Raw genomic sequence first — 20,696 nt, 5'->3', positions numbered from 1 at the left:
CAAATTATATTTTTACATAGAAAACTTTCTCTTAAACAGCTTCTATTTAAAATGATATCCTCTTTAACTATAGATGGATGACAATCTAATAATCAATTAATCAATCAATAATCAAACAATGCCGTAAACTAATTGGATGTGAGTTGAAGAATAAATTTCTTTATATCGACATAATTGTTAAAAAAGGAAAATAGAATGCATTTTATAACACTTATGAATAGTGCTGAAAAACATTGAAGCACATATAATGGTGCAAAAGGAGAAATACAATAATTTCGGTTTTGTAGACAAGAACCTTCCTCAGAGTTGAAATACAAAATGACAGAAGAAAAACATGGGACAAACAAATAGCAGCAAGAAAAAAACGCTCCATTTACGTTTTTCAGCTTTGCACTAATTATTATGCATTATTGAATAAGATATAACTTAAAATTGTATAGTGTAACTAAAAAACTATTCCATAATGACTATATATCCGTCGTTGAACAACCTACCCAACATTAGGTTTGCGACTACTATTGTTCAACTCCGTAGCCTTTTAGTTTTGAGCCAATCCAGAAGACAAGGAAACTCCTGAATCAGTACCCCTAGAGGTATTGATTAGTTATGGGAACTTGGAGGTCTTTGTAACCCCGACAGATTTAACGTGCATCAGTCACTATTTACTACACGGGAAATCTTCGGCCGACGGTGATCGAACCCACGCCCTCTTGGACATGGGCCCAGTGCCCTACCAACTAGGCTATTCCGGCCACATATGTTATGACTATAATGACTATTCCTAATGTTCTATAATAACTATTCTTAATGTTCTATAATGGCAATTCTTAATGTTTTTTAATGACTATTCTTAATGTTCTATAATGATTATTCTTAATGTGAAGTAAAATAAAAGAAGTAATAAATGAAGTGAGAAAAAAACAATACACATTGAAACGTTGACGCAAATGACAGCCATTGCCGCACAATTTTTGCGATTGGCAAATGACAGTTATTGCCATCCACAGAGTGTACCGACTCAAACATAAATCTCTTTTAGGGTATCTAGTTACTAATTCTTCCTGAAATTAATAACTGTTCCCTAATATTAGATTCGTTACAGAAATTGAATCTTAAAAATCAGTCTGCTCAAAATTCTTTGAAAATCATCGAATTTGTAATAAAGGTCACGAAATTTTTCATAACCGGTAGACAGCCTAGTTCTGCTCATTTTAGCTATATGAAAAGAACATCACTATTACGAAGTGTACCAATTTATTTACTTTTTAATTATTCAGTAACGCAACAAGAAAAAAAAATGTGATGAGGAAATAACGATTAAAACCGTCGAGAATTTTCATGGCAGATCTGTGATAAGATTCGATAATTTTCACTTCGAAACATAAGACTTTCAATCAATTTCATAAAGCAGTCATAAACAACTGAAAAGAAATTTGTTTCTAAACACGATCATAAAATTGAAAAAGTGATGCAAAGTTTAAAAGATTACTACTTAATTTAGCAGAAACAAAAGCGTCTTATATGAGATTCAAATAATCTAAAACCAATTTATTTGTGGATATAGCTCAAAGGTGGTTCCAAGAGTAAGAGGATTGCGCTCCAGGTAGACTAGAGAAACTGACTATCTATTGATGATTTAAATCCCTTCCTTGCTTCTTCTGACTTCAATTATGGTTGATCACAGCTTTGAATTGTTCTGGTTCTTTCTCACTTAAATAATACTTTGTAACTCTTAATGTGGTGGGGAAAAAATTTCATATTTATTAGCCCAGATAGCAGTGTATGGTGGATTTTTAATGTCAGCAACGACCTTTATCACAAATCCCAATAAGGTTTATAAATGATTTGCAAATAAACTTGCATTAACAACCTTTTTGGATCGAGATTTAATCTGCCTTTACAATGTAAGACTAGAGGATGAATCATCATTCACAAATCAAGAGTAGAAATCGTTCTCAAACCAGGGCTAAATTTACGTTCTCAATGTTTATTTTAGATTTCATGTGCATCACTGAAATAAGGTTTATTTGCTTTTATAAACTTTCTTTAACACTTTGTCAGTGAAGTTTGGTCTGATCATTAAGTTTCCTGCAGAAACAAAATGTTTCATTTAAGAGTCTGCACAAAGCTAGAATGAAAAAAAAAGCAAAAAACAAGGCTCTCAGTGAAAGCTAAAAAAAATAAGATTTTTACAAGCCTTTATTCATTTTTTAAGGAAACTAGCTTGACATAGGATATTTCCAGTTTGAAAAGAGATTAACCCAACTTTTTTATGCAAACCAAATTAAAAGGAAAAAAAATCACTTGCCATAAGGTTGGTGATATCTGAAGAGGAATCTGAAAACATACGTTATGGAAAGTCAATAAGAAAGTATAGTTTGTCAAAGCTAAGAACTCCTCCCGCCACAAAGTCTGAGGCCGTCTGGGGCTATGGAGACAAGAATGGTGCATTTTAGGGAGGGTAGCTTCACTCTGGGACTAATACAATAGACAGAAGAAAGATTCCCTTTCAGTCGCTGACCCGAGCCGAAACCACTGCAAAACAGTGACCCCGCACCCCTACTTGAAATAGTCATATCTCGTTACCACAGTCACCGCCACAGGTCCAGACGTATGTCTGGGGGAGTTCTTATTTTAGACAAACTATATATCTATTCATGTTAAAAATTCCATTAACACTCAATACAAACCCAACGACTTGTTGATGGCGCAGAAATCTGGTGATGACTCAAAATATATTAGATCCAGTTTAGTGTAGGGTTTTGTTCCATCGACAGACACCAAAGCCATCTGGTTGCTCATGGTCACTTGCACAGCCCCTTCGTACTTTCTCTTCAATAGTCTCCCAACTTCGCGAAATTCCATCTGAGCCGACCAGCAAGTTCTGGAAGCACAGGATCCACTCACGCCATGGCACTTACACTGCAATCGTGTCTTCTTCTGTACTGCCTGAATTAAATATAGCAAAAATAGAAATTAAATATAGCAAAAATAGAAATTAAATGTATCAAAAATTAAATGCATCAATAAATATACCTTGATAATCTAAATTTTAAAAGCAACAGGAATACAGAAAATAATTTGATATAAAAATTTAAGGTTCCGCGAGGCACTTTTTCAGCACTGTATTCATAAAGTATGCCGAATTAAAAATCTACATCTATAATCTACATTTCAAAATTTTTAGAAAAAGTTTGGTTTGAAGGCAAAAGCTTTTTGCTACGGGTGAGAAAATGTTTTATACCATATGCAGTGTCCATATAAAATATATAAAAATGTGAATCTATATGTATTTATGAATTAAATCTATTGTAAAAGAGTGATTTGAATTCAAAATTTTATATGTTATATGTAATATTGGATTATGCTGTTTGCACTGCATATATAAAATGTACCAAAATGTGAATCTATATCTACAATCTAAATCCAAAAATCTATAGAAAAATTTTGCTTGAAGTTAAAATTTTATGTTTTTTTGTGCTATCAACACAAAATATTTTCTGTGAAGTAAACAGAATTGTGAATCTGCATCTATAACCTGTATTTTTAAATCTAAAGAAAAATTTTGGTCTGAATTAAAAAATTTATGTTACACATGTAAGAATATTTATGTAATTTATCAAATTTTACCACTTTTACGAAATTTTAAAGCATATTATAAAGCAGTATTTTGTTGTTAATTTTACCAAAATCATTTCCAAGACTCTTCGGTGAATATTACCTTGATTTTCGGGGTTCCCATAGATAAAGAAACTTAGCAAATTTCACCATAATTCGGTAGTTTTGACTATATTTTTATTCTCCGAATACTTTTATGAACGAAAATTAATTTCAATGTTAAGTAATGTAAAGAAAAATGGTCTAGATGAATTGAGTTTTATGAATTTTATTCTCCCCTCAAATTTTGGAGAAAAAAACAGTTTAGAGATAAATTTGTCTATTCTTTAAATGCTACACAAAACGTATATTGTTTATTTACATTGTTTATCAGTTTTGAAATTTCGGAAGCAAATTTCAAAACTGATCTGGAAACTGAAGTGTTTTTAGTTCTGATTAGTAAATAAAATTTGAAACTAGATCAAGTTAAAAATTATTGAGATCAAGATAAAAATTATACAATTTCGTATCAACATTCCATATTAATATGAGCACTTCTTAGAGGTTGTACGGAATTAGAATATATTCATATACTAAAATTAAAAGTGTTGTAAACATTTTAAAATACCAGTATCTCCTCATTTATTCGAAGTTTATTTACTATAAAGATATAAAAAACTATTTACATAAGAAAACAAAAACAAAATCTTATCATTAACATTAAATGAATTCCATAGAATCTTTTATTCCTAACAAATTTTGGGGAAAAAACAGTTTCGAGACAAAGGTTGCATAAAACACACCTGTATTCAATTTATTTTACTATAAGTCTTATTTCAGCTACAAATGGTTTTCGTTACTTTTAAATATTTTAGCATAAATCGTAAGCCTTGGAATGGTAATACTCTTTTATTATTAATGTTCTTAAAAAGCATTTTTAAGAACTTTTGGTAAAATACGGATCTGGGTTTTAAAACATGTGACATATTTGGATCGTCTGCCTGTTAACAGATGAGGGAGTGTAAAAGTATTTTCACTGCAACAACCCTGACTATGCAGTAAAACAACTGCGTAATTGATTTTGGGTTGTTTGTAAATAACAGGTTTAATTTAAAAAAAAGAAAAATTGCATAAGTATATTTAGTGATCCATGCGTGGCACAACGAAAATTCATTTTAAATTTTAATTTTGCTGCTAAACCTTTTTTACAAAGTAAGTTTAACTATAATTCATTAACGGTTATTTTTTTCTATAGCATTTTTTAATAAATATAATTTAAAATTTATGTGATATTCTAAAGTAGTTCAAACAATATAATTTATTTCAGAAAAAGGGAGGTAAAAGTCAAAAAGTAGAAAGAAAAATAGAACGAAAAGTAAAAAAGAGAAAATATAGTACCTTATTGCATATAAGGATTTATGATCTAAAAGTTATACAAATCAAATACAAAATCTCTAAGTTATACAAATAACAGCTAGAATTCTTAGCATTGCAGAATCCAAAAATAGTAACCTTTAAATGGTATTAAGAGCCTTCATGTAGCATGTTTAGGTTATCTATTAGGCATCTAAACACATTTTTTAAGTATCTCACGCATTCTTTACTAGATGCATCCTCGCTTCAAATCCATGGAAATTGATAAGCCTTCGTATTTATAGTATTTGTAAAAATTAAATTAAATAACTTTACAATATAATAAGCACAAAAAAAAATTTTAAAAAAAACAGGCTTTTGATGCTGTAATGGTGGTACATTCTCATAGTCTAGGCTGTTTCGTTGTGGCAGCAGCAAAAATACCGAGACAGCCAGATACCTTTTTATTCTTGTTCATTTGTGCTATGAAGTTTATTTCTCAGTTATTGTCTAACTAGTACAAACAGGACCTTACTTTTTTTTGCTTTTGAGCATGTAAATATTTCACTTATACTTATTTAAAAGTCAGTAGGTCAGTTTGAAAAAATAAATAAATAAAAAATAAAAACAGAATATTATAATTTTACATTCATATTTAAAAAGGAACAATTTTTAAAAAAAAGCTTTTCGTGTTACACAAAACTCAAGTCATTAAACAATAACATCATTGATGATGTTCGGAAAAGTTTGATATTGTTGCTTGATATTAAAAAACATTGTCATTGAGATGAATGTGACAATTCTTACTGTACCAATTATGAAAAATTTACCAATTATAATTATGTACCAGTTATGAGAAAAATATAAGTTTTCCCTAACTGCAAGATGATTACAAAACTCAGTTTACTCATTAAATAACAACTCAGACACACAGTTCTTTGTGTTGTTTGCAATTTAGCCAAAAAAAAGTATTGAGAACTCATAACATATATTAGTCAAAAAATAATAAAATGAAACAAAAATCATTAAAACTACTTTTTTCATTGAGACTAAAGAAGAAAATGTTATTCATGCTAGAATTAAAATGAAAACCATTAAATGCTTCCCTTTCGTAATAAACCTTTGACACAATCAAAAATTCCCCCCCCCCCAACGTCTTTCGAAAGCAATGCGCCCTACGTTTTTGATAATATTGCACTATTTAGGTTTGAGAAGACCTGGAGCCTTCACATTTTCCGTATGTAAATTTCCAGTAAATAAAACATATATTTTACCTCTCAAATGTAGAATTCTACAAATTATCTAAAATGTGCAGATTAACTAGGAGGATGCAATGAAATAACAAAAAATTTATTTATTCCTCAAATTACCTAGGTAATCTACAAACTGCCTAGATAATTTACGTATGACCTACTGAGCACTCTTTAAAGTGAAAATAAAATTTTTGCTAGTACAACTCCGCAGTTTCTGAAAGCATACATAACGTAACGTTATTTACTTATTTTTCGTTACTTGAAAAATCAAGTTACTGCAATCAAATAATTTACACATTTGATGATCGAACCAATCATCAATCACTTTAATCAAATGTAACCAAGAAAAGAATTAGATGATTTAAAATTTCCTCACAATTAAGGAAATTGACATTTATTTGTCTTTCGGTTTATAAATCAAGTCAATATAATCAAACAATTCAGAAATTAGTTGATAAAATAGGAAAAACAAATTTGTGAACTTTAACTGTATGATGACTGTTAATGTGCACATTACCTGCACAGTAAAAATTCCAGTAAAAAGTACCGGTACTCAGGGAGCCGGTACTTTTTATCGTAAGATCCATTTTTACCAAAACATATTGCGGAACAAAAAATCAAGTAAACCATATTTTTGCCGTAATAATTACGTTAAACTCACTGAATCATTCGAATTAAATAAATATTGCAGTAAAAATTGCAGTATTATATTTTACAGTAAAAATGGATAAAGCGGATATTTCGAATTTTGCACCCAAAGTGCCGGTACTTTTATACCATAATTTGATCCGGAATTTTTCACAGTATAAGAAAATTGTGAAAACTTATGATTCCGCACATTAAAAGATTATCTAGTTAATCTGCAGATTAAATAGGGAATGTGCATCTTATCGGTTTTCGGTAACTTACAATAAATATTATATAAATATTTATAAATATTAGTAACATATAAATATTTTTCCTTTGAAGCAGCAAAAGAAATATATAATTAAAACTATTTCCTTTATTTACATGATATTTATCTGACAAAAAACGAAATATCTTCATTACACTGATAAACAAAATTAAAAAAAATTTTCATATCTTAGAATACAATGCATTTTCTAAGACAATTAAAATGTGCTGATTCAAAATATGCGAACCATTTATCTCTATCACCCACCATTTCTTAGATATACTTTTTCAAACATTTGTCGATATACTTCATCATCATTTTACAATAAAACTATTTACTATTAAATTGAGAAATCGTGAACATATTATCAGATTAAGTGACATCATATGCATGCTGCATAGAAAAGTTTTGTTCAATATACATCTCACATTAAATCAATGCATACTGAAAATACATACTCAATCTAACGTATACTTCAGTATTACACACATCTTGAACGTCCTCACAGTAGGAAATGGTAAACCTAAGAAAAGAGCATCTGAAAAGAACCCGGAAAAGAACTTTAGAAAAAAAAGCACCGAAAAAAATAAAATTTTGAAGAAAAAAAAACAGTACTTTAACTAACTTATGAATTTACGTACAATATGATTTGGGCAGTAGAGCATTTAAGGATCGAATTTAACGTAATTACATATTTATTTTAAGGAAATTGAATATTTTTTGTTTAAAAAAAAATTAACTAAAGAACAGGGATTAATTCAAAGTTCATGGAACGTACTTTACGCATTTCAAACTACTTCACGACATTTTACAAACTCTCTAAACATTACTCTTAAACAGTTCCATAATTTTTCTGAATTCGAATAATTACACAAATTGTTTTGTGGTAATTATTTTTTAATAAGTTATCTTAAAAAAAAACATTAAAATGAAACATTTCATATATTTTGTCAATATTTTTAACTGATCACAAAATCTCTTGAGATTAACTGATACATTATATATAACAATACTATTAAGTATATTATATAATTGTACAATTAAGAAAATTCAGAATATGCATAATTTCGTTCCCGTAAGCATCGAATAATGTTTGCATATTAATCAGTTTTTAAAGAAAAAGTATCTATTTACATTCAAATAAATATTTCATTTCATAGAACTCATGCTTAATAGCCTGAATCAAATCTATCATTAAATTCGTGTAATTGTTAAAGTAGTGCTTTTTTTCCAATTGTTTCCAATGCTTTTCTTTCCTTGTTTTTTCTGCAAGATACTTTTTTCTTCATAGTTTTTTTCTGTGGTTGTAGTATAAAGCGTTCTTCATTGAGAAAGAATTCAAAAAGTCTTAGCGTTTGTGGCAAAGATGACTAAATGCTGTAAACAGTGAAAGCAAATTTTTTTTTTGAATTATTAAAATTTAAACAATAACTCATTAAAATTATCAAAATTTAAACAATATCTCATTAAAAATTATCAAAATTTAAACTCTATTCCATTCAAGCTACTGAAATTTAAACAGTATTCTTTGAAAACTAATCCATGATTAATCCAAGTGTTCCATGAAAATTAACCTTAGTAAATATCTTTAAAACCTGATAAGATAGAGAAAAATGGCTTTCAAATTTGAAATCAGCATAACAATCTACATAAGAAAAGACAGACACCATATCATATATCTATAGTTTGTTCATCTTCCCTCTTTACTAAGGAGCTAATCGGGAGAATCTACACCAGATAGATAATAAACACACCATTGTAATACAAAATAAAATTCAATAATAAAAATATATCAACTGATAAAATTGTCCAACTTGTCTCCTACTTTAAGTCAATTATTCATTATTAATTTTAGTAACAGTTCCAAAAGTATAACTGTAACTTTAAATAATGTTAAAAAGTATAAATATTAGGGGAGAGTGGGGTCAATTGTAACAGGTTACGATTGTAACAGAGCAAAAATTTCGAGTATTGGATTCTAGATTTGGTTCCTAGGTGGCGCACAAGGTGTATTTAATAAATCTACATGTACACCCCTGCTGGCAACCATTTTTATGTACTTTTGAAAGTGTTACATCACAAAAGATATTTTCATGCTACGTAAGTACTTTTTTTGGTATTAGAATATTATATTGTAACAAAGTAATTTTGTTTAAACAAATAAAAATTATTAACCAAATATGTAAGTGGGCACCTTAATTAACATTTCAAAAAAATAAGTTTAGTTTTCTTAGTTAACTAGCAATGTTTTTAACAAATGAAGCTGAAATGGCGTCTTCGGGACAATTGTAACAATAAGTAAAGGGACGATTGTAACAGCTGAAAATAAATAATATTATGTTTACAAACCATTACTTAACTCTTTAGGAACCACCAATAGTTTCCTATATCATTTATATTATGTTGCATGCGCATTATTTTATTTGTAACCTTTCACACCATAAATTAAAATTTTTAACCCCTTACAGTTAAAAGTTTTAACCCTTTAGGTCTCTGCTCATTATTATTTTTACTCCTAAAATATCACTATTATTTTGATCAATAAAAAAATATATCACAATTATGATAATATGTATAATTAACTGTGTTTTAGTTGAATTTATGAACTGTTACAATTGACCCCATAAGTGGGGACAATTGTAACAAGTGCACGACTGTCAAAAATTGTTAATAACTAATATAATAACATTTAAAATAAGATATTTATTTTTTTTTTATTGTACAGGATAGTCTACTTTACTCGTCTGTCAATTAATACTAATAATACATTGGATTTTTTGTTAGTTAAAAATAGTTAAGTAAAACATTTTACAGTTGACCCCACTCTCCCCTACTCTTTATCTTTCTCACTTTGATTAATATTATATTATATTATATTATATAAATGCATTATATAATAATGTAATAATGTAATAATAATGTATTTTATAATAATGTATATTATATATATTATATTATATTATATATGAATAAATTTTGATTAATATTACTTGCTTAGTATATTATATCATATAAATATTACTCTTTACCTTATTAACTGATAAAACTGTCCAACTTGTCTCTTATTTTAAATCAATTATTCATTATTAATCTTAGTAACAGTTCCAAAAGTATAACTGTTACTTAAAATAATGTTAAAAAGTATAAATATTACTCTTTATCTTCCTCACTTTTCTTCCTGCTCTGTTGTTGTGGAAGTTCATCAATGCCCGGGCATCTTTTCTTCTGTCTTCTCGGGCATCTATGAACTGTCGAGCGAATTTAACGCCTGCAGATATGTGAGAACATCCACCCCAACTATATCCACCGACAGTGGGGTCGAAGCCGAAACCCCGACGAAGGGGATCACAGGGACAGTTCGGGATCTCTCCCCTGCTACAGGAACGAATGATGGCGTGCGTCACCCCTGCTGAACTGATAGCATACAAAAAAGCAGATTCTCGACTGTCAACTACAAAATTAGAAGGATTTTTTTATTAATTAAAAATTGAAAATAAAGAAACTTATTTAAGATAATAGGTCTTGAATACAACTTGCAGAAATCAACAAGTGTGCTACTCATTAACAAATTAAAATTTAAAATTTCAAAAGAAAAAAACTTGTTTTTATTAAGCAATACAGAAAAAGTTCATTTATTTTTTCTCTTATGGAGCTAATAACTGGATGATTAAAAAATGTTTATGTAGTGCATATCGATAAATCAATAAATTTAAGAAAATTTTTATTCTGAGCCGTTATTTATCTCTTATTTTATACTCGTTTAACATCAAAAAGACGCCCGGTGGCTGAGTGATAGCGCTTCGCCCTCCCGTGTCACGGGTCCTGGGTTTGATCCTCGGGTCGAGAAAGGTTGACTCAGCCTTTCATCCCTTCAGTGGATCGATAAATGAGTACCAAGCATATTTGGGAACTAAACAATGGGGGTTTCGCGCTCGACTGACCACCTAGCCGGAACATCTGCTCCTGCACCCCAGAGTCCAAGATCAAGAAAACTGAGATGGGCACAGTAGGCCTTGGCCCTCTATGGGCTGTCGTGCCACTGAGTTTGGTTTTAGTTGTTAATATCAAAAATATTGCTATTTAGTTAAAGATCAAAAATATTAACATTTTTTTCTTCTTAAAAATTCTCCTTTATTGGAATGTTACCCACAAGCCCTGTCAGAAACATATATTTAATGTATTCTTGAGAAAGTTTATACCAAAAACTAGAATTATTTTCTGACATTGATAGCAAAAATAGTAAAATCAAATAATAATTATATCTCAAATGTGGATTGACTTAGCAATTACAGCTGTTACGGTAATGATTTTGAGATTTTATCATCAAAGATGTATGTTTAAATTTCTTTTTTAATATAAATTTAAAAAAAGCTTTGTAAAAAAATTTCGGTGTTTAGAGTAAAGGAAAAAAAGCGATATTCTTGAAAGAAAAATATCCTGAAGCTGTCACCTTTCAACATATGGCTTCCAAAAACAGAAGCACCAGATCCTAGAGTTGAGCAGTTCCACCTCTGATTTCGAAACTGTGCTTGACATTCAGAAACTCCTATTCTGGCACCTTTTGTAACACTCAACAGAATGTCAGGATGCTGTTCACATATCTCTCTTTGTTTTCTGGCAAGTCCAGGAATTCCACCACAAAGCATCTGAGTATCAAAAAGGGCAGAAGAAACTTGCAGTCTGCTTAGGAGCCTGAAGGGGAAAAAAAGAATTTGAGATATAAGTATATAAGTTAATTCTTTTTACCCAGAGACTTTTATCAGAATTGGAGCAGGATAATACACCATTTTCAGGATAATTTTTGAAAAGGTGTTTTTCGAAGTTTTTTGATAAAAAAAATTAAAAAATGTCTAAATCTAAGTGTCTCGTACTAAAAGCAGAGCTGTAATTTTAAACTATAAACACCTTCTTGGTATAAATAATTGTCTGAGCTTTAAAACGAACAAATATCTCGAATATTACAAAAAAAAACTTTTTAAAAATTAACAATTTCACGAGACTTTGTAAAAAAAAATAATTAAAATCAAGAAATAATTCATAATTATTCCAAATTCTTATGTATGTATAAGTCCCGACAATTGGATACAAAAGAAAAGTAGTTGAGAAAGTATATAAGTTAATTCCTTTTACCCTGAGACTTTTATCAGAATTAGAGCAGGATAATACACCATTTTCAGGATAATTTTTGAAAAGGTGTTTTTCGAAATTTTTTTGATAAGGAAAATTAAAAATTTCTCGTTCTCATAGCAGAGCTGTTAGTTTTATTTCACATTTATATATAAGATCCACTTAATTCATTAGCTTATAATTTATACTAAATTATACCTCATGAAATATACAAGAACAAAATATCACACACGTTTTAATACCTTCCAATTCCTTTAATCAAATATTAAATATCTAATCACGAAACAGTTGCAGTCAACGAAAACTCAGTTTACACAATTACACAAAAAATTAATTTTTCTATAACTGGGCAAGTTTTTCAACCAAATGATACAATACGCAATTCAGTCTCATTTTTTTTTTTTTATATATTTTGGTTCGCGAACTTACTGGGCTGGAAAAAAATGGTCAAATTAAATACATGCATAAATGTCATAGTAAACAAATAATTGTCCATTATGCAAGGAATCAAATCTTGAAGATTAAAGCTTTGGGGTGTAAGTACACTTTTCTTCAAACCCAAAACTTATTAAAAACAACATAATTTTAAGAAAAACAACAAATTTATTTCATTTTAAACAACTATTATAGTATCTTCTAAAAATTTTGTCTCAATATTTACAATTGTATTGTTAATTTCAGACAAACATTCGACTAACAGCTTTTACAATCTCTTAGCTAAGTTTTAAAAGAATTTATTTTTACAGTTTTCAAAATAATTTTTAGAATATTGTTAACTCTATGCATTAAAGAATGTAAACTACATATTATTATAAACTTTTATGTTCACGACTTTTTTAATTTAGTATATTTTTCTGTAATTTCATTCGCAAATGTAGACTAAAAGCTAGTCTACTTTACCTTATCCATTTAAGTAATATTATTTTAAGTTTTGAATTTAAAAAAGGCTTATTTCTTATAGACACGAAAAGAAAAAGAATTATTTTAAAAATTTATTATTTAAATTTACATGAAAAGTCTAATTTAAACTTAAATCTGAAAAGTTCTGCAAACTTTCTGCACTTACTGCACTTAAAATAACTTATCGTTAAGTAGGTAAACCTTTAATAATATCTTATCAATCTAAGTATTATTATCTCAAGTTTTGTATTGAAAGAAATGCTAATTTCATTTAGAAACGAAGAGAAAACGTATCGATTCATTTCAAAATTTATTTTAAAAATTTAATTTTTAAATTTACATGAAAAATCTACTTTAAACTTAAATCTGAAAAGTACTGCTAACTTTCTGCACTTATTGCACTTAAAATAATTTATAGTTAAGTAAGTAAACCTTTAATAATATCTCATCTATCTAAGTATTATTATCTTAAGTTTTGAATTGAAAGAAATGCTAATTTCTTTTAGAAACGAAAAGAAAACGTATCGATTAATTTCTAAATTCATTTTAAAAATTTAATATTTAAATTTATATGAAAAATCTACGTTAAGCTTAAATCTGAAAAGTACTGCTAACTTTACATCTTACTGCACTTATTGTAATTTATCTTTAAGTATGTAAACCTTTAATAATAATGAAATATTTAGTAAGGTTTTAATTTTTCGAAATTTATGGCTGGCATATATCATAATTCAATAATTTTGTATTCAAATAATTTGATTTACTGAGAGCATTTCTAAACTTTTTTTATAACTTGCATACATTTTAGAATGTATATTAAATCAAAGATGCAATACAATTAAATGATTTAAGAACGATTTTGTATTTAGGCAATTTTTGCAAAATTATTTTAAAAAAGAGTTTTAATGTAGGTTAAATATTTTTGCAAGAATTTTGAAACTTTACATTTTATATAAATTATATATAATTTCATAAATTATACATAATTTTAGAATTTAAATATGAAACAAAAATAATGTATTTATTTTATAATATCAAAATAAAAAACTAATAATAGTTAAATCCTTATAAATAGCTTCACGGATAACGCTGTCGGATTGTTTCAACGTTTTGAACAATAACTTATTAGTATATTATCAATCGCAATTATGCAATTATATTTAATTAACGTATGTTTCATAGTTCTTCTTAAGTTTGTGTTTTTCTGACTTACCTACCGAAGTACATTGTATAACTTTGTGTCTTAAAGACTTGACACATAACACAATAACTCTTAAAAATTATTATTAATTAATAAATTTATTTTCAACAAAAGATAGTGGCATTAAATTCATTAAAAATTATTGACTTTCATTGTGTTTCATTCGCTCTTAAATAATCCTTCAATATTTAATTTATTTATTTTTCATACTAAAACCAAAAAATATATTTTTTAAAAGTATTGATTTTCTGAATATTATATTATTGAAAAATTAAAAATGAATATTTTACTATATAAGTTTAAATGATTCTGATTATCAAATTCTGCATTATTTCATTGCTTTTTGATCAATTAAAACAAATGTTTGTGAGTAACAGCGTTTTGAAATAGTAACACAGACTGTTTACCACGCAGTGTTATTGTTATAAAGCATTTTAATTAAATAAATAAAGTTATGTAAATAATAGTTGGAGCTGTATTTAATGCAACTATGCATTAAAACTCATTATATTAAAATGAAATATAGACAAATTATATCAAGAACAACCAAACAGAATATTCATGAATTATAACTAAAAAATTCGTTAATGAACATTCATACATGAACATTTTAAGCTAAACAGTATTTTCGAATATGCCAAATATGCCAAAAATTTCATCATCAGCTTCATCAAAATCTCATTTTCTTTTTTAAAAGATACATTGCGTAAAAATGGATGTGATGGGAATATATTTAGAGTATTTCAGGATAATCTTATTAAAATACCTGAAAATCCATTTTTAAATGTAAAAAAAGAAAGAAAAATCACAATGCAATCTAAGATTAATTTCAAGAAACAATTTAAGTCGTTAAGCTTTAACTTATGGAATTAATTTCTTTATTAGCAATTATTAATTAATTATCAATTATATTATTATCAATAATTTCTTTAAAATGAGATCTATCCAAGGGGCTCTGAGCTAAGTATCACTTTCACCCCAGTGCTCTTTTCTTAAACGAATGGTGCTCCTTCTTGACTTAATCAGAAAGACCAAAGGCTGGCGAGCTTGGCTTGACAGAGCGTCAATAGAAAAAACAAGAAAATGACATCTGTTAAACAAAAACTAAATCAAAATCAAGTATATTCAGTAAATTTTGAAATATTCTCCATTTTTAGAAGAAAAAAAATTCTAAATTTTCTGAAAAAAGTTAACTTTTTGAAAAAATTGCTTCAAATACTAAAAAGGATTATTCTATTTAAACAAAAGTGAAAGTTGAATAATTTTTATTAGAAAAAATTCTAAATTTTGTTGGACATATAAGGGTGGTTTTCAGGAAACAAGACAATTCGAACCAGAAAATTTCTTCGAATTTAAAGTCTTCAAAATAATCTAAATTTTTTTTGTATATTTATTTAGTTACATTTATTAATGTCTTTCAGACAGCAGTGTAGTTTATTGACATTTGCTCAAGAAAAAAATAAAATTGAAATTCACTACATTTTGAATACCAGGAAAATGACATATTAGCTTAGAAGTTTGAAAAAAAATCTCATTTTAAGTTATTAGTAAGTAACAAAATTTAAGCCTTTATGTTAAATGAACCATAAATAACTTAAATTAATTATTTTTATCTACTGTAGAAAGAATCAAAAAAATTTTATTGCTGATATGTACAGAATAAAATTGTGCATAAAAACCTACTCACCTTGAAAGAATTTTTGAAATAGATTTTGAACCAGAAAGTTGGTTCTTTATTCATGCAACAAGACATATTCAGATAGGAGAGTATCTAATCAATCTATTTACATAAGATTGATTGCTGGCTCTGTCTATTTTGATTTATTAGGTTACTAAATAAAAGTAGCCAGGAAAATGACAGATTTTCCTGTGACAAACAAATTATTGACAGAAAAAAAAAGTTAAAAGAAGTTTTTGTAAATAATACCCTCTGCGTATATTCTAGAAATGCTTGCACCGGTCGAGATAAAGAAAATTAGATATTAAAAAACTTATGGGAAGTTTTGAAACTAGTTATTATTGGAAACATTTGTTTGTGACATGCCAGATACATGAAATTTTGAAGTTCAATTTAATTTTTTAAAAATACAAAATAGTCGATGCTAGTACTAGGTTATTTTAAAATGCTAACAGCAATGCTATTCATGAAATTTTTTTTTATAAAGTTACTTTAGTAGTTTAGTTTTAAATCTTGGTGTAAGTGACTGTAAATTGTCATATTTCGTGAGAATTACCCATAAACAGGAAACTAAAAATAGTATCGTTAAAAAAAAAAAGCATAAAACACTTTAAATGATATCTTAAAATTAAATCAATAAGACTGCTTGCTAAAAGTTCAATTTCATTTTTGGAACAATTTATAAATAGTTGTAGAATAATATTTAATTCTAAAAGGCACTTGATCTATATACTATTTGCTTAAAACTAGTTTTTGAATGACAGACGAACTCTTGTTGTAGGATGTTTTGAATTCAAAAACCTTCTTGTTATCATTTATTATTACAAATAAATACAAATATCTTAAAATTATATATTAATATAATTCAAGCAAACATATATAAAAATATATTCAAGCAAACGGTCTTACAAATTTTAATAGATTTAATAATTGCACCCTTACTTTCAATTCTAAAATTTTATCGTCTAATTATGAGGCAAAAGGACTACATTCTAAACAATTTAATTTTTATTGTAATCATTTTACTATGACTCATTTTTAATCTGTCTTGATGTATTTTCTTTTATTCAAAATAATACTTTAAATTTAGAAAAAAAAGGACACAATTCTTTTAGCATCTCGGTTTTTGATACATTTAGATTATAATTTTAGAATTTTCTTATATTGTAAAATAATGTAAAGATGCTAGATTAGTGTACTACTAGCTTAAAACTTGCTTGAGTACACAAAAATTTCGTAAGAATAATTGTAGAATAATTTTTGCTCTAAAATGTGTCCTAAAGTAGCAATTTTAATTGAGAAAAAAGAATAAAAGTTTTTAATTGAAGAATTCTATAAATATTGGAATTTTAGAAACATTCTAATTTCCAATTCTGGAATTTTGCTTCTTAATAAAAATAAGACAAAAGGATTACATAAATACGTACCAATAGCTTAGTTTGAACAACTTAACTTTTACTCTTGTCACTTTGCTGCAATTCGTTTTTAATCTGGCTCAATTTGTCTTCTTTTATTCAAAATAATATTATCATTTTAGAAAAAGAAAATATTTCTTTAAAAAAAAAATTTTTTTTTTTTTCAGATTTTGGATTTTTAAATTGTAGTTTCAAAATTTTCAGTTTAATAAAATAAGATAAAGAGATTTGATCAGTGCAGTTTTAAACTATCTCTTGGATACTAAACAACTTACAAATTATAATTGTAGAATAATTTTTTCTCTAAAAAGAGTCTAAAAATAACATTTTGAATTGAAAAAAAATAATACAAATTATTGGGTAAATGATTCTATTAATATTGGAATTTTAGAATCGTATTCTAATTTTCAATTCTGTAATTTTGTCTTTTAATAAAAAGAGCTTATGTAGTTATTTTTAAACAAAAGGACTACATAAGAGAGTACTAATAGTTTATTTTGAACAACTTTTACTCTTGTCAATTTGTTGTTACTCGTTTTTCATTTGTCTCAATAGATCTTTTTTTTAAAAATAATACTTTAATGTTAGGAAAAGAGATCAATTCTTTGAGCAAATAGATTTTTTATACTTTATTTTTAGTTTTTAGTATTTTTTAATTGAACAAAATAAGGTAAAGAGGCTTGATCAGTGCTATCTATCAGCTCTAAACTAGCTTTTGAGTATTGAACAACTTACAAACTTTACTTGTAGAGTAATTTTTATTCTCAAAGTAGTCTAAAAATAATATTTTAAAAGAGAACAAACAATTTATGCAAATGATTCTATAAATAGTGGAATTTTAGTATTGTATTCTATTTCTTAATTCCGGATTATCTTTTTTTAATAAAATGAAACAAAAGGACAACAGAAGTGCGTAGTGATAGCTCATTTTGAACAAATAATTTTAATTATAGCCTTTTTGGTGTAACTCGTTTTAAATGTGCCTCGAAATTATTTCCTTTATTTAAAATATTTTAAAGCCAAAAAAGAACTCAATATTTAGAGAAAACTGTTTTTATGTATCTCATTTTCAGATTTCAATTGTAAAATTTTTCAATTGAATAAAATAAGATAAAGAAGCTGGGTATACTGTTAGTTTATTGAACAACTTACTATAGATCTAGAATACATTTACTCTAATAAGTGTCTAAAAACTATATTTTGAATCAAGGAAAAAGAATACAAATTTTTAAACAAGTGACTTTATAAATTTTGGAATTTTAGAATCATGTTCTAACTTTCAATTTAAACTTCCACTATTGAATAAAATGAGAAAAATGAATCATATGAATGTATATCATACCACCATGATCCTATTACACCTTGTGGACAACAGAACGCCATCAAAATTACAACAGCTATTCTTGCACTCAAAAAAATCTTCAATCTAACTATCATTGTCACAAGAAAATTGAAAATAAGGTTCATTTTTTCAATTTTTTGTTAACTCGAAGAAAAAAAAACGATATATTTATCCAGGATGCCGAAAAAACCACCTCATCTTTTGGGGAGCTAAAATATTTTTTCTACCTTTAGATCATTTTTCATATCACTGGTCACCAAAAGACATTTTACCGCATCCACTGAGCAAAAAGGGCGGAGCTTCAGAAATGATATCGACCAATCATTGGCAAGAGTGAAGAGAAAGAGCTGGAATTCACGCATCTTTTGGATCCTCTATTTTTAGAATATTTATTCCTATTAGAGCTTAAAAAATTTTCTGATCTCACTTCTTATTATAGAGATATCATTTATTATTACTTAAATTTTGGTATTTACTATTATGTAGTATTATTTTACAATATTAGTATGTGATATTAGTACGTGACATTGTTACATGGTTATCAACATAAATATTAGGTAGTATATTGTAATGTAGTATGAATGCGTATTAGGTATTTATTAATGTAAAATCATTCAATATGTGATTCTCCTTAATTAAATGTTTTTAAGCTGCTCCACGAAAAGATTTAATTTTTAACTAATGAAAACTTTTTTAGTAGGGAAAATTTAAACAAAACTTAAACTGAACTTAAACTGAAACTTAAACAAACTAGAAACAAATGGCGCAAATGGATTGCAAATGTTTCGCATACTTTTGCACTTGACTAAATAATTTCAAAAAGAATTTTTAAATTTTTTTTCAAAAAATAAAAAAGCAAAGTAAAACTAATAATAATAATAAAAATTTTCAAAACAATTTTTTTTTATTGAAACTACGAGGTGATTAATGTCTAATGTATCATGACTAATGCCTAATGTCATCTGAAGAAGCGTTTAAAAGGTCTTGCTCTATGCTTAGATTGCATATAGATTTTATAAAAATAAGTCCTAAAAAATGCATCTTCATAAGAAACACTTGATTTTATTTAGTTTTCACAATACTAAATCGTAATATCTACTATGGACGTTATTTATCGCAAAAATAGTAAAATTTTTGATCAAAAAATCAATTTTCGAGATAAAAACATATTGTTCTATGTTATATTCCTATTTATTCTTTAATTTTAAAAGTTTAGAAGTATTTCGTTTACATAAACTGTAACATTTTTACATCGCTTTTGTTTAATGTGAATTTCTTTAAAAAGCTATTATAGCTTAGTAGTATTAATCTTAAGTCATAACTATTATAAATTTAACTTAATTTTTATACAAATAAATTTTTAACTATTTTTCAGAATTAAATATTCACACTTCTCTTAGTTTAAATTGGTTTTTACTCAAAAAGCAATACATCCTGATGGAAATTATGAATGGAAATAAAATTTAATTTAGGTAAAATGAATTAAATTTTAATTCATTCTAATTCATGAATTTATCTTCTTTTTATTACGTTTATAGTGTTTTAGTTTAATTTTAATTTTATTTTCAGAAAAGAGTTAATTTTTAAGCTTCTAGTAATTTATATTGTGTTTGTAACGTTATTATTCATTTAAAATTATTTTTTCCATGTTTTTTTATTCTTAAACTAAAATTGAGTTTATATCATTTATTTTTAACTTTAAAAAAATGTCACTTTTTTTAATTTAAGTTTTGTGCTGGTGATATAATTTTTAAGTAGTTATTTATTCCATTATTTCTAATATATTTAATTCCAACTGTAAAAAAACGACATTTTTAAAAATTTAAAATCCATCATTCCTCCCATTTCGAAACAATTGATTTACAAGGTAAGTAATGGCACTTTTTAAGAAGTTTACTTCTATACATATGTTTTAAAATAATTCATTTCCCACTT

General features: G+C 26.9%; 1 protein-coding gene across 1 annotated transcript in view; it reads right to left on the bottom strand.

Annotated features, from left to right (window-relative positions):
- The window catches only part of LOC107442876 (protein Wnt-2b-A-like), a 19,370-nt gene extending 390 nt beyond the window's left edge, over nt 1–18,980 (bottom strand). Inside the window, 4 exon segments of the mRNA NM_001323811.1 lie at nt 2,691–2,949; nt 10,269–10,549; nt 11,549–11,790; nt 18,762–18,980. Coding sequence (NP_001310740.1) covers nt 2,691–2,949; nt 10,269–10,549; nt 11,549–11,790; nt 18,762–18,886 — 907 coding nt within the window. The 5' untranslated portion in view covers nt 18,887–18,980.
- Between the last annotated feature and the right edge of the window lie 1,716 nt (nt 18,981–20,696).

This window comes from Parasteatoda tepidariorum, chromosome 1, assembly GCF_982258835.1.
Source record: "Parasteatoda tepidariorum strain Cologne lab strain chromosome 1, Ptep-v5.0, whole genome shotgun sequence".
Taxonomy (NCBI): domain Eukaryota; kingdom Metazoa; phylum Arthropoda; class Arachnida; order Araneae; family Theridiidae; genus Parasteatoda; species Parasteatoda tepidariorum.
The sequence above is the reverse complement of the archived record's forward strand: the minus strand, read 5'-3'. Positions and strand labels throughout refer to the sequence as shown.